Source organism: Anomaloglossus baeobatrachus, chromosome 3 (assembly GCF_048569485.1).
Source record: "Anomaloglossus baeobatrachus isolate aAnoBae1 chromosome 3, aAnoBae1.hap1, whole genome shotgun sequence".
NCBI classification, from domain to species: Eukaryota; Metazoa; Chordata; class Amphibia; order Anura; family Aromobatidae; genus Anomaloglossus; species Anomaloglossus baeobatrachus.
Window position 1 is genome coordinate 204,222,448 of NC_134355.1, and position 14,343 is coordinate 204,236,790.

A 14,343-nucleotide genomic window follows, 5' to 3' on the forward strand; every position below is an offset into this window, starting at 1 on the left:
AGCTGCGGCGCTTGAACGGCGGAAGTGAGCAGACAGTTTTCGTGCCCTGTTCAGAAGGCCATCTAGGCCGGGATAGTGTGTTAAAAATTGCTGCACGACAAGGTTCAACACGTGAGCCATACAAGGTACGTGTGTCACCTTGCCCAGGTGAAGGACCGCACCCAGGTTTGCAGCATTGTCGCACACGGCCTTACCAGGCTGCAGGTTGAGTGGAGACAACCATTTATTAAACTCGGACCGCAGAGCTGACCACAACTCCTCAGCTGTGTGACTCTTATTCCCAAGACATGTCAAGCTAAAGACCGCCTGATGCCGTTGCGCTCTGCTGCCAGCATAGTAATGAGGGGTGCGTGATTCCTTCTGCGCAGTGAGAACGCTGGTGGCCTGACCAGGCAGGCTTGGGGCGGAAGTGGAGGACCCAGATGAGGTGGAGGATGCAGAAGCAGTGGCGGAACTTGGACAGACAGAGGACTGACACACAAGTCGTGGGGACGGCAAGACTTGTGCAGCAGACCCTTCACCATCTATCACCATAGTTACCCAGTGCCCAGTGAGCGACATGTAACGTCCCTGTCCATGCTTACTGGTCCAAGTATCGGTGGTGAAATGCACCCGTTCACACACAGAGTTTCTCAATGAAGCGGTGATGTTGTGTGCGACATGCTGGTGTAGCGCGGGCACACCTTTCTTAGAGAAGTAGTGGCGACTAGGCATCTGGTACTGGGGCACAGCGACAGACATAAGGTCTCTAAAATCCTGTGTGTCCACTAGGCGGAAAGGCAGCATTTCGGTAGCCAACAGCTTACAGAGGGATAGAGTCAACCTCTTAGCTTTGTCATGGGTCGCAGGAAGTAGCCTTTTATTTGACCACATCTGAGGGACAGAGATCTGGCTGCTGTGTGTAGACGGTGTTGAGTAGGGTGTCCCTGGAAAAATGCAGGTTTGTGAGGAAAGTGCAGGCGGAGACATGATGTTGCCTTCATCCAACGTTGGTGCTATCGATGTCTGAGAGAGCTGTACACACTCACTTGTTTCCCCTTCCAAACCAACTGACGACCTACCAAGCAAACTGCCTGTTGCGGTTACAGTGGTGGAAGTTGTGGGTGGAAAAACAGGTGTGACAGCTGTCCCCACAGTCCTAGAAGATGACGAGCGCGCGGATGCACTGGAAGGGGCAGGCGGTGGATGGTTCGCTCCGCTAGGCCGCATTGCAGCACGGTGAGCTTCCCACCGGGCCATATGATATTTATTCATGTGACGATTCATGGAAGAAGTTGTCAAACTGCTGAGGTTTTGACCTCTACTAAGAGAACCATGACAAATTTTACAGATCACATAATTTGAGCGATCTTTTTCTATGTCAAAAAAGGACCAGGCTAGGCAAGGCTTAGAGGCCATGCGACCTGTTGATCCACCCCGAATAATGCTCAGAGGCAGAGTGGTGGCTGAGGATGCCGTTGTAGACGTGCTACCAGTACTCCGACTCTGTCCAGGAAGGCGCAAGGTAACTTCGTCATCAGTTGCATCCTCCTCCACCACCTCTGTTGACCTCCTCGAGTGCCTGACTGTGGGTTGACAGTAGGTGGGATCTAGAACTTCATCATCATATGTTGTGTTTGCACTCCCCTCCCCCTCAGACCGAGCCTCTTGTTGCCCTGACCGAATATTTAAGTTGTCATCCCAATCGGGTATCTGCGTCTCATCTTCATCAGTATGTTCCTCATTGTCTATAACCACAGGTGTTACAGTTTGTGACAAAGGGTCAACATTATGCTCAGAAACTTGTTCCTCACGGCCTGAATCAGAGTCACAAAGGTTCTGGGCATCACTGCAGACCATTTCCTGTTCTGTACTCACTGTAGCTTGGGAGCAGACCTCTGATTCCCAGGCTATAGTGTGACTGAACAGCTCTGCAGTGTAAAGAGTCAGCTCGGGCACTCAAAGAATTGAAAAAAAAGGAGAATATTGATGCTTATTGATGCCAATTTTTATTCCGGTCACCACGCAGCTTTCTTCCCCACGGAATCACCACTGCAATTGCGTACTCAGGTAATGGACAGGGGGACTATCCCTCTTTTCTTTTTTGGAATGATCACTGTGATATGGTTATTGACTATGTTAATCCTACAGATCCTCACAGGGGGGCTGTAGATACGGGGCTCACAGGAACATTGACAGTGTAATCCCACTGAACCACCACTGCATCTGGCATACCCAGGTAACTAATAAGGACTTATTAATACTCCTTTTAGAAAAGCTAACGACACGTTAATAATCCTATAAAACTTATAGATTCTCAAAGGGAGGCGATAGACACAGGGCCTTCATTCCCTAAAGAGTCTCTAACAGTATACTATGGACTAAATTTATAGGACTACAAGCTGTATTTATCTGGACACACATAGTGGTGAGTGACGAAAATCCCATCCTTTGTACATGTCTCATCTTTTCCATGTTTCTCAGTTTGTCTTTTATTCTTCATATGTGAAGGAACTTGGTCCCATAGTACAGCAGCAACATGAGCATGAGCCCCTTTGAGAGGTTATATGACGATAATTAAGGTAACACTACATTACTCTTTGTGCTCAACATGGTAACTGAATCTGTAGTGGGCCTCGGCCCCCCCCTTCCCCCCCTTTCCCAAACACCCCCTCCTTCACTGGATGGAGGTTGTAATCTAATTCTTACCGTTCTTTCTGTATCTCAAGCCATTTAGCGGACCATATACCACAGCTTGCTAATGAACATTGGGTCTCCAAGTGACATATCATATAGATAGTAGCAAAGGTAAATTTCACAACAAATTCTTTGTAACTTACATAGTCTTTATGTGTCCTTACGGTCCCCTGCATACACCTATACATGAAGTACATATAATGTTCTCAAGATGAGTCTGTTTTCTACTTCAGGTTGATCACTAAGGTATCATTGGTCAGCATATGTGAACCTAAATTCACCAGTCTAACCTCATATACGTTTCTTGTGGTACGTATTTCTTCATTATAATGTCTTTATACATATGTATTATGTATACTAGGGTCTCTTAATTGAATAATCATTAATTGAGGATTCACACAGGTGTACATCATGGTTTTTTGTTTATTGTTTCAAATTGTTCAATGTCAAGAACATTGGCCATATTTTTGTTGTATGCACTATGTGTAAAATTGATTGTACATGTTTATGAGATTTGATATTGTATTTTTCTTTTGTTTTTTCAGTACATTTATTTGATAAAGGCCAAAATTGTATGGCCGAAACGTCATAATAGCACAGACCTTTGCATGAATAAAAATTGGCATCAATAAACATCAATATTCTCCTTTTTTTTCAATTCTTTGAGTGCCCGAGCTGACTCTTTACACTACTGACTTTTTTCTCGGTGGCACCTAACTTATATTTGTGAGCCAGATTCTATTCTATATATTGAACAGCTCTGCAGACTCAGCCATCTCAGTTACACCATACTGTGCAGGGCTGATGGAGACTTCAGAGCTGGGAGAAAGCAAGTTTGATTGGGATGACAACTCAGAGGACTGGTGTTTTTTGGATGCAGTACTTGAAGTGGCTGAGAGGGCACTTGTTGGACCACTTGAGATCCATTCAAGCATTTTCCTTTTTTGGCCATCATCTACCTTTGTTCCTGTTGTTCATGTCCGTAAAAAAGGGAGCACATCGGATTGTCCACGGTAAGTAGTAGACATCTTACTTTTGCTGGTAGATGCTCTATCTTCAGCAGATGATAATGGAGCACCTTCCCCACGGACAAAACCTTTTTTGCCTTTTCCACCACGCCTCTTCCCCTTTCCACCAGCATCTGTCATTTTGCCACTCATGTTGATTGCGACAAGATTGTGCACTGAAAATGTGGTAGTAAAAATTGAGAGGTGGTGTAGATTGCAGTGGTGGTCTAGCTTTATTAACAGCAGAATAATAAAGAATAAATATCCCTGACAATGCAACTACGGCCCTTAAACTGGCAGCAAAAATTGCTAGTATAATGGCTTAGTTATAATGAGTTGGAGTGTGCAATGCAGGCAGAGGTGCTGCAAATGTCTTTGCACTAGTGTGACTAGACAAATGTCCAATAGCCACGTTTAGGATGCCACTAGGTACACTGAGTGTTTGCTAGTATAATGGCTTAGTTATAATGAGTTGGAGTGTGCAATGCAGGCAGAGGTGCTGCAAATGTCTTTGCACTAGTGTGACTAGACAAATGTCCAATAGCCACGTTTAGGATGCCACTAGGTACACTGAGTGTTTGCTAGTATAATGGCTTAGTTATAATGAGTTGGAGTGTGCAATGCAGGCAGAGGTGCTGCAAATGTCTTTGCACTAGTGGGACTATAGCACAGTCCAATAGCCACGTTTAGGATGCCACTAGGTACACTGAGTGTTTGCTAGTATAATGGCTTAGTTATAATGAGTTGGAGTGTGCAATGCAGGCAGAGGTGCTGCAAATGTCTTTGCACTAGTGTGACTAGACAAATGTCCAATAGCCACGTTTAGGATGCCACTAGGTACACTGAGTGTTTACTAGTATAATGGCTTAGTTATAATGAGTTGGAGTGTGCAATGCAGGCAGAGGTGCTGCAAATGTCTTTGCACTAGTGTGACTAGACAAATGTCCAATAGCCACGTTTAGGATGCCACTAGGCACACTGAGTGTTTGCTAGTATAATGGCTTAGTTATAATGAGTTGGAGTGTGCAATGCAGGCAGAGGTGCTGCAAATGTCTTTGCACTAGTGGGACTATAGCAAAGTCCAATAGCCACGTTTAGGATTCCACTAGGTACACTGAGTGTTTGCTAGTATAATGGCTTAGTTATAATGAGTTGGAGTGTGCAATGCAGGCAGAGGTGCTGCAAATGTCTTTGCACTAGTGTGACTAGACAAATGTCCAATAGCCACGTTTAGGATGCCACTAGGTACACTGAGTGTTTGCTAGTATAATGGCTTAGTTATAATGAGTTGGAGTGTGCAATGCAGGCAGAGGTGCTGCAAATGTCTTTGCACTAGTGGGACTATAGCAAAGTCCAATAGCCACGTTTAGGATGCCACTAGGTACACTGAGTGTTTGCTAGTATAACGGCTTAGTTATAATGAGTTGGAGTGTGCAATGCAGGCAGAGGTGCTGCAAATGTCTTTGCACTAGTGTGACTAGACAAATGTCCAATAGCCACGTTTAGGATGCCACTAGGTACACTGAGTGTTTGCTAGTATAATGGCTTAGTTATAATGAGTTGGAGTGTGCAATGCAGGCAGAGGTGCTGCAAATGTCTTTGCACTAGTGGGACTATAGCAATGTCCAATAGCCACGTTTAGGATGCCATTAGGTACACTGAGTGTTTGCTAGTATAATGGCTTAGTTATAATGAGTTGTAGTGTGCAATGCAGGCAGAGGTGCTGCAAATGTCTTTGCACTAGTGTGACTAGACAAATGTCCAATAGCCACATTTAGGATGCCACTAGGTACACTGAGTGTTTGCTAGTATAATGGCTTAGTTATAATGAGTTGGAGTGTGCAATGCAGGCAGAGGTGCTGCAAATGTCTTTGCACTAGTGTGACTAGACAAATGTCCAATAGCCACGTTTAGGATGCCACTAGGTACACTGAGTGTTTGCTAGTATAATGGCTTAGTTATAATGAGTTGGAGTGTGCAATGCAGGCAGAGGTGCTGCAAATGTCTTTGCACTAGTGGGACTATAGCAAAGTCCAATTGCCACGTTTAGGATGCCACTAGGTACACTGAGTGTTTGCTAGTATAATGGCTTAGTTATAATGAGTTGGAGTGTGCGAAGGACAGGAGGGTACAGTGCCAGGATTGTGGGGCTCTGGGTAGAGGAAAGGAAGCCTGCCTTTCTATTCCCTCCTAATAGGGAAATGCAGGGAGGAAATCCCTGACCTTTGCTACACAGACACTGTCGCTGTTTTCAGGACCTGTCACCTATGGCTCTGACCCTGCCGGTTTGAGCCCTTAAAAGGACTGATAGATAGTGCTCTCCCTAAGCTGTCCAGCGCTGTGTATGGAGCGCATACAGCTGTATCAGCGATAGGACAAAGGACGGAGCTGCGACAGTGATGTCTGACACCAAAGACGCAGAAGAGATAATGGCGTCCTGGAGGAAAATGTCCGGTTTTATAATGCAGGGACATGTGACATGGACATCCTATCACACATGCCGTTGCTTCTCTGGCTAAAAGTCCACTTAGCTGTGTGTGTGTCTGGGATTGACTGACATGCTGGCCCGCCCCACAAGACGCGCGCGCTTAGGGAAGGAAGACAAGGAAAAAAAAAAAAAAAAATGGCGATCGCCATTATAGAAACAGCAGTGATCTGAAGGCGCTGTTCACGCACACTATACACTGAAATGTCATAATAGTGTGATTCACAGAGTGACTTACACTATTACAGCGGAAAGCCAGCTAGGAATTAGCTGTTTTTTTGCTGCTAGAACCGTTCTCGAACGTTTCTAGAACTATCGAGCTTTTGCAAAAAGCTCGAGTTCTAGTTCGATCTAGAACAGGCCCCAAAATCACTCGAGCCTAGAACTGGAGAACCTTGAACCGCGAACCGCGCTCAACTCTACTAATAACGAGATCCTAATTTTAACCAAATATACAATTTTTACAAATAAAAGAGGGTAAATTAGGCAGTATTCACGCATGATTTAGGTCATTGTTTTCGAAAACCATGAGTGGAACCTACACAGATAAAGTATAATACTGTAGATTTGCATGTCTTCCAGATGCTTGATTCATTCTGTGCAAATACTGATTTAAAGTAATGGCTAACATAAACAGAACCGATGAAAGTCAGCTCACCCATTCAGATGACACAGCCCACGGAGCAGCAAGGAAAGGTAGGAAAAACGAAGATCCAGAGTGTCTTCATAAAAAAGCCTTTAATGTTTGTCCAAAAGCAATCATAAAGTCCTGAATACTCATATGTACATGGTATACATGTATATGGACAAACATTAAAGGCTTTTTTATTAAGACAATGACTAAAATACTGCCACGTAAATAAGACCTTAACGTATTTATTTAAAAAATAATTTTACCTTTACAGCTTCCTCTATACGCAATTTCCAGCTGAGAATCTTTACACTTGGCCCTCTGAAATTCACACCTTGAAAGGAATGTTCTTCCGTCAGAAGCACACAGAAGCTTAGGAGTGCCGGCACAATCCAAATTACATTCCTTGTCTTTGTCTTGATCCACTCTTAGAAACTACAAAAAGAGAAGAAAATGTTAAAAGGAATGGTCAGCACTAAAGATGGGAGAATCGACCAGATCAATAATTACCAGTGACTGTTGGATGGGAGGCCTGTGAATCTGCTTATCTACCAGCATTCCCAGCTCTTCTGATTAGTCGGGCTGGTGTGACATATGCATCCTCCAGCAATGATGACATACAACCAGGCCGGTAATCAAAAGAAGAGTGCATGGACGTAAGAAGATTTGCAGGTCTCAAGTCCCAAGGTCACAGATTACCGATCCTGCAAATCTATTATATCATCACTAAAATGAAGGTGCTAAAAGATAAACTTAATTGACAGCATAATCTTCTGAAGTCATTTAGAGTGATATACTGTATGTTCCCCGATTTGCTTACTGTTAATTATTTATTGCTTAATGAGTAGTTCATACAATATAGTAGTATTACAGGTTGTATTAATTATTTTACATATTGATAGAATCATACCACTATAAATTCGCATTGTCTGTAATGCAAATCAAAGGAAGGACTAAAAAATGACAAAGCACCACAAGATATAGGGTTGCTCAGCACTTCCGTACAATGTTTCAAACTAATGTTACTAAATGATAAATGTTCCTGTGCTGAGATATATATGTGTCCCTGCTATGTACTGTGTAATGCCCGTGTCTGACCGTACAGGTACATGGTCTGATCATACCACATCTCCTGGGCCAGGGAGGACTCAAAGATGGTGGCTACAGAGGACCGGTACCCCTCGGCCCAGGTCTCCGCCTCCTGCTCAGCTGCGCCGGTTAGCTGCCCCAGCACTACCGCTGCACGTTGCTTATCAGTCAGGGGGTACAGTTCTAATAGCGGGCTAAGCTTCTTCCGGAAGACCTGCAACGCTTCAGGTTTCCCATCGTACTGTGGCAGCCAGGTAGCTCCGGGCACATAGGGCAAGGAGACCGGCATCACCTGAGCGAGAGCTGGGGCCGCGGCGCCCCCCGCCAGTGCGGCCGGGACCTGAGCGGGCCCATTCCCATCCACGGGTGCCACTGCGGCTGCGACCGTCGCTCCTCCAGCGGCTCCGTCAGGTGCAGACATCTTGTTTCCGTCCCCCTTAGTCTTTTTCTGGCTCCTCCTCTACAGGGACGGGGTTTCGGCTTTTGCGCCTCCATTGCTCGAGGAGACGCTCGAGCGGGGATTTTTCACGCCCAAGATGGCGGCTTCTCAAATTTTTCGGCCGGACACCTCCGGCAGTCACAAGGTGCACCTCTACCAGACGGCAGAGCGGTAAGATCCTGTTCGTGACGCCAAGTTTTCATGGGCGGGGAGGGGACGCTGCGCTCACCACGCTCGGGTCCGGCACTGCTGTTGCTTCGCTTGCTGCTCGGTGGCTCGAGCGGTGGGCCGGATCCGGGGACTCGAGCGGCGCTCCTCGCCTGTGAGTGAAAAGGGGAATGGTTTTGGGGATTTATTGTCCGTGACGCCACCCACGGTTGTGGTGAGGTTGTGACACCACCACTGCTCTGGACGGGGATCCCGGGAGCGATGACAGGGAGCAGCTTAGATGTTGTTCTTCCCCTCTGTGGGTAGGGGGTTGGTTGTCCCGGGGCCCAGTGAGGGAGGAATGGCAGGTGGGTTACGGGGCCTGGTGAGGTGCAGGGTCGCGGGGGCAGCGCGGTGCCGCACGGCACAGTGGTACTCACTCAGCCAATGATGAATGCAAAGTCTCCGGTAAAACAAACGGCTGGATGGACGGGTCCCACAGACGGCTGCGGTGGTTCTTCTCCCGGTAGGTTGGCAGTGACAGCCTTTCCCTGCACCTGTGTTATGTTCTCGGTTCTGGTGGCTTTCCACCAGTAACCCGCTCCCCAGCTTGGATGGATGCTGAGGGAGCCCCTTTTGCCCGCAGGCTCTGGCCCTGGGAACTGTAGCCTTGGCGGTGACTGTATTTCCCTTCACGGTTTGAGCGGTTGCCTTCAATTGGGTCTTGACTGCTGGAAAACCCCGGAGGTTCCCTTCGCTAACTGATTTGACCGGTTTTACGGCGACTCCAAGCCTGGTCGGGGTCCGTAGGCCCTGCCGAATGATGCTGGCTTCTCTTCGCTCCCCGATCCGGTACCGGCGGGCCACCACCCGTCACCGGTCCTTACGGTTCACGTCAATCAGCTCCTCCTGCAGACAGTCACCACCGTTTGCCAAACTTGCTGTATGTGCCCGGGCCACGCACCTGGACACGGTGAGTCTGCTCCGCTACCACTTCACTCCTCAACTTCAAACTGAACTCTCCCCTCAACTCCTTCCTTTTCCCGCCTGCAGGGCTGTGAACTCCTCGGTGGGTGGGGCCAACTGCCTGGCTCCACCCCCTGGTGTGGACATCAGCCCCTGGAGGGAGGCAACAAGGATTTTTGTCTGACCTTGATGTGCCTAGCCGGGGTGTGGGGTGTGTTGTTGCAGTATCTGTGATGTCCTGGCTTGTCCAGGGCGCCACTTACTTATTTCACAACTTTACACAGAAGCCCTGATGCACTCAGCGCAGAGCACAAGATGTATGTGAGCCGAGCCTTACTGCAACCTCTTTGAGGCAGAATAAACAGCAGGTCAAGAATTGGTTTTATTTCTTAGTTTCTCGTGCAGTGTAAGTTATTAGAAGGCTTTATTCTTGAGGTCAGTGAGATTGCAGCGATACAGATTTTTATTGTTCTTTTCTGTTTGGCTACTATCACATACTAAGAAATGCTTCTGTTTACATAAAGTTTTTGCATTACCATATTTTGAGAGCTATAATTTTTCTGTATTTCTGCTGAAAGAGTCATGTAAGGGCTTGTTTTTTGCACAATGAACTGACGTTTTTATTGATACCATCTTTGAGCACGTGTTTTGATCGGTTTCTATTACGCTTTTTAGTAGGCAGAAGAACATAAATAGCAATTCAGGAATCATATTTTGTTATTTCACAGTTCAAATGTTGGGGTTTAACTTAAAATGTAACTTTTATTAAGTCTAGTTAAAAATGTGACCTATACTGCCCTATAGAGAGCACCACTAAATGTTAAAGCAGTGCCGTTCAAACTTTATTGTGAGAACGAGATGCACGTTTAACAGCAGCTGGTCAGTCAGGCTTAGTCCTATGGACACCCACAGCAATCAGATATAGCAAAAAATGTTATGATCATGATGGTCCCATAGGTGATCTATTGCACAAGGACCATCTAGATCTGCTGATTGACTGATTAATATCACAAATCCATGTGTCCAAGAATAGATGGAGGTGCAGTGTTGGTTCAATCCCCCGCACTTACGTCATAGTAAAGACTAGACGGAGGATTACCACACTTGTCATGCATAACCTTAGATTAGACAGCCCAACCTAGATATTTAGGATACTGTTCCTAGATAGGTCTTAGCCTGACTGGCCTGCTGCTGTTAAACATGCATTTCGTTCTCACAATAAAGTTTGCACGGCTCTCTGTAGGGCACTATAGGTTACATATTTAACTAGACTAATAAAAGTTACATTTTAAGTTAAATCCCAACATTTGAACTGTTAATAATCCCCTTGTGTTTGGTTGGAGACCATTAGTTATCACTGACCCTGTGAAAGGAATCATATTTTGGGGTTTTCTTGTGTGGTTCACTGTTACATCTCGTGGCTCTCCTGAGGCAAGGACTGAGGCAGTCTCCCATTCCTTGCCTGCCACGAGCACTCCTGCTCAGCAGCGCCGAAGGTCTGCCAGACTGCGTAGTGTGCAGGAGAGACCTTCTCAGAGAGGCAGCAGAAGGGTGACACCAAGTGGTTCGCCTGTTACAAGGAGTGAAGCGGTCTCCCATTCCTGGCCTGCCGCAGACTCTCCTGCTCAGCGGCCCCGAAGGTCTGCGAGGCTGCGCAATGTGCAGAGGTTTACTGCTCAGGGAAGCAGTGAGATTCCCGTTATCTCTCCACATTGTGAGACCGAGGATCCCGCCTCTATTTCCCAGAGGCAGGAGGGTGAGCATGTGCAAGGCGTGGTGGGTCCTGATTCGCTCACTGACGTCACATGGCTTGATGACAAGGCTGGTGACGTGGTGAATCCTGACTGGCCAGGCTGGGACGTCGTGGACCCTGATTGGGTCAAGTCCGTCATCTCCGCCTCGCGCCCGCCCTCGGGTGGAGCTGCACCTCCTTAAAAGCTCCCCCTGCCATCATGGCGGCGCGTGACCGTCCTTCTATGTTTGGATGTCTGGCAGCGTGCTGCCACGCCACTGCTCAGGCATTACTGTCTCTTGTGGGCTTGGCCCTTGCTGCTCCGGCAGTACCTCGTTTGCAGGCCGTGTTCCTGCCTTGCTGCTCCGGCAGTACCCCCGTCAACAGGCCGTGTTCCTGTCCCAGGTGAGCTCCTCAAGTCTCCATTGGACTCACCTGGTTATTGAAAGCACACGTGCGTGGGCACCTCTGTGCTACCCTCGTGCCATATTCTCGTGACTTCCACTGGCACACGTGCGTGGGCACCTCTGTGCTTCCCCGTGCAACAGGTACACCGAGCCGTGAGATCTGTGCCATACAACCCTCACGGGTTAGGGCAGATCGGTGTACATAGATCGTCTGTGACATTCCAGACGATCGCTAGCAGCAACCCGCTCACTCTTCACCCACCATAGCGGCGGTCCCTTACACCGCACAGTGGACCTTGACCGGCGGAAGCAGTCCATTTCCCATCTTGGCACGCTTCCCCGGGTCCCCCTCGTAACATTACGGTCACGCCAAAGGTCTGGCTATGGCTGAAGAGCAGCAGCAGTTGCTGCGTTATGTGCAGCAGTTGGAGTCACGATTGGCAGCAGTGGAGCAGTCTTCCTCCGATAAGACTACTCTGACGACAGTCGCCACCCAGGCGGCTACCCAGGCTGTGCTATTGGGTGGAAGGTCTCCTCGCCTTGCGCTTCCAGAGCGCTTTAGCGGCAACAGCTCTGAGTGCCGTGGTTTTATAAACCAGGTTACCACCTACTTAGAGCTGTCCGCGACTCTTTACGCTACCGAGAAGGCGAAGGTAGCCTTCGTCCAGTCCCTGCTCACAGGGAGAGCGCTGAAGTGGTCCACGCCGTTGTGGGAGCGCGGAGATCGTGTGGTGAATAACTTAGCAGCTTATCTTGGGGCCATGAGAATGGTGTTCCTTGGGCCTCAAGTCACCCACGATTCCGCGCTGCGTCCCTACGACTTCGGCAAGGGTCTGCTTCAGTCGGGGACTTTGCTGTACACTTTAGGACACTGGCCGCAGAGCTGGACTGGCCGGATAAGGTCCTTGTCCCTGTGTTTTGGGAGGGCCTGGCAGGGTTTGTCAAAGACGCACTGGCCACACGTGAGGTGCCTGCCACTTTAGAGTCCTTGATTCAGGTTGCCTCTCACATAGACATCCGCCAGGCGGAGCGAAGGCTCGAGGTCTCTTCAGCACCCACGTCTTCTCGGCCTAAAAAGCGTCTGACTCCCGTCTTCCATCAGACAGGTCCCCCAGCCAGTCCGGTAGGCGACTCCGTGGAGTCAATGGAGGCGTCCAAGGTGGTCTCCTCTGCCCCAGGTTCTCTGTCTTGTGTCATCTGCTTTTCCTGTGGGCAGAGGGGACACATAGCTACTCTATGTCCCAAACCGTCGGGAAAAGACAGCGTCTAGTTTCTATCAGAGGGGGGACTCTAGACGCTACTTCTCCCTCTAGGTTGACTATCAGCGCCCAGTTGCAGTTCGGCACTACTCTCTTCTCTGCCCTGGCTTGCTTGGACTCAGGCGCTGAAGGCAATTTCATCTCGACCTCCCTGGCAACCCGATACTCAGTTCCCCTGGTTCTGTTGCCCAAGCCACTCAGGGTCCGGGTAGTCGACGGGTCCATACTACTCGATCCTATCACCCAGATCACCATCCCTCTCAGGATGGATGTACCACCGGGACACCATGAGCAGGTGTCCTTCCTGGTGCTTCCAGGGGGGACGGATGAGATCCTACTGGGCCTTCCCTGGTTGAGACAGCATGCTCCTATACTCAACTGGGCAACAGGGGAGATCTCATCCTGGGCAGGATCCTGTAGAGAGCACCTCGTGACTACCGAACCACCCGCTACCATTAGGTCGGTTGGGTCCTCAGGGAATACTGAGGGGCCGGGTTTACCGACACCTTATGAGGCCTACAGGGATGTCTTTTCCAAAAGGGCCGCAGATACTCTTCCTCCCCACCGGCCATATGATTGCCGAATAGACCTGAAACCAGGCTCCGAGCCCCCTAGGGGCAGAGTGTATCCACTCTCTGCTCCAGAGACGGAGGCTATGTCCAAATATATTCAGGACAGCCTGGCGAAGGGGTTCATTCGCAAGTCTATTTCACCGGCTGGTGCAGGGTTCTTTTTTGTGCAGAAGAAGGAAGGGGATCTGCGCCCCTGTATCGATTACAGGGGATTAAATGCAATCACGATCAAGAACAAATACCCTTTGCCCCTCATTACTGAGCTATTTGATCAATTCCGCGGGGCAAAGGTCTTCACAAAGCTGGATCTACGCGGGGCGTATAATCTAGTGCGAGTCCGAAAGGGCGATGAGTGGAAGACCGCCTTTAACACCAGGGACGGTCACTACGAGTATCTAGTAATGCCCTTCGGACTCTGCAATGCCCCCGCCGTATTTCAAGACTTTGTGAATGACATTTTCCGGGATTTGTATCTTTCCGTGGTTGCATACCTGGATGACATTCTTATCTTCTCCCCCGATCTTACCACCCATCGGAGGGATGTCATCCGAGTACTTAAGAGGCTCCGCACCCATTCGTTATATGCTAAGCTGGAAAAGTGCGTTTTTGAACAGGAATCCTTGCCGTTCCTGGGGTACATAGTGTCCAGTCAGGGGTTAGCAATGGATCCGGGGAAGTTGGAGACAGTGATGAACTGGCCTGAGCCCCGCTCGTTGAAGGCGATCCAGCAATTCTTGGGGTTTATCAATTATTATCGCCAGTTCATTCCCAACTTCTCGACGGTGGCAGCACCCATCATTGCCCTTACCCGCAAGGGCGCTAATCCCAAAGCATGGACACGGGAAACGGTAGAGGCATTTCACACTCTCAAAACTCACTTCTCCAGAGCTCCCATCCTTCATCGTCCAGACATCTCCAAACCCTTCCTACTGG

General features: G+C 48.5%; 1 protein-coding gene across 2 annotated transcripts in view; it reads right to left on the reverse strand.

Moving 5' to 3' along the window:
* The window catches only part of SMOC2 (SPARC related modular calcium binding 2), a 767,036-nt gene that overhangs the window by 581,205 nt on the left and 171,488 nt on the right, over positions 1-14,343 (reverse strand). For both annotated transcript variants that reach the window (XM_075339692.1, XM_075339691.1), the window contains exon 2: positions 7,066-7,234. In XM_075339692.1, the coding sequence (XP_075195807.1) occupies positions 7,066-7,234 (169 nt within the window). The remainder of the gene's footprint in view (positions 1-7,065; positions 7,235-14,343) is intronic.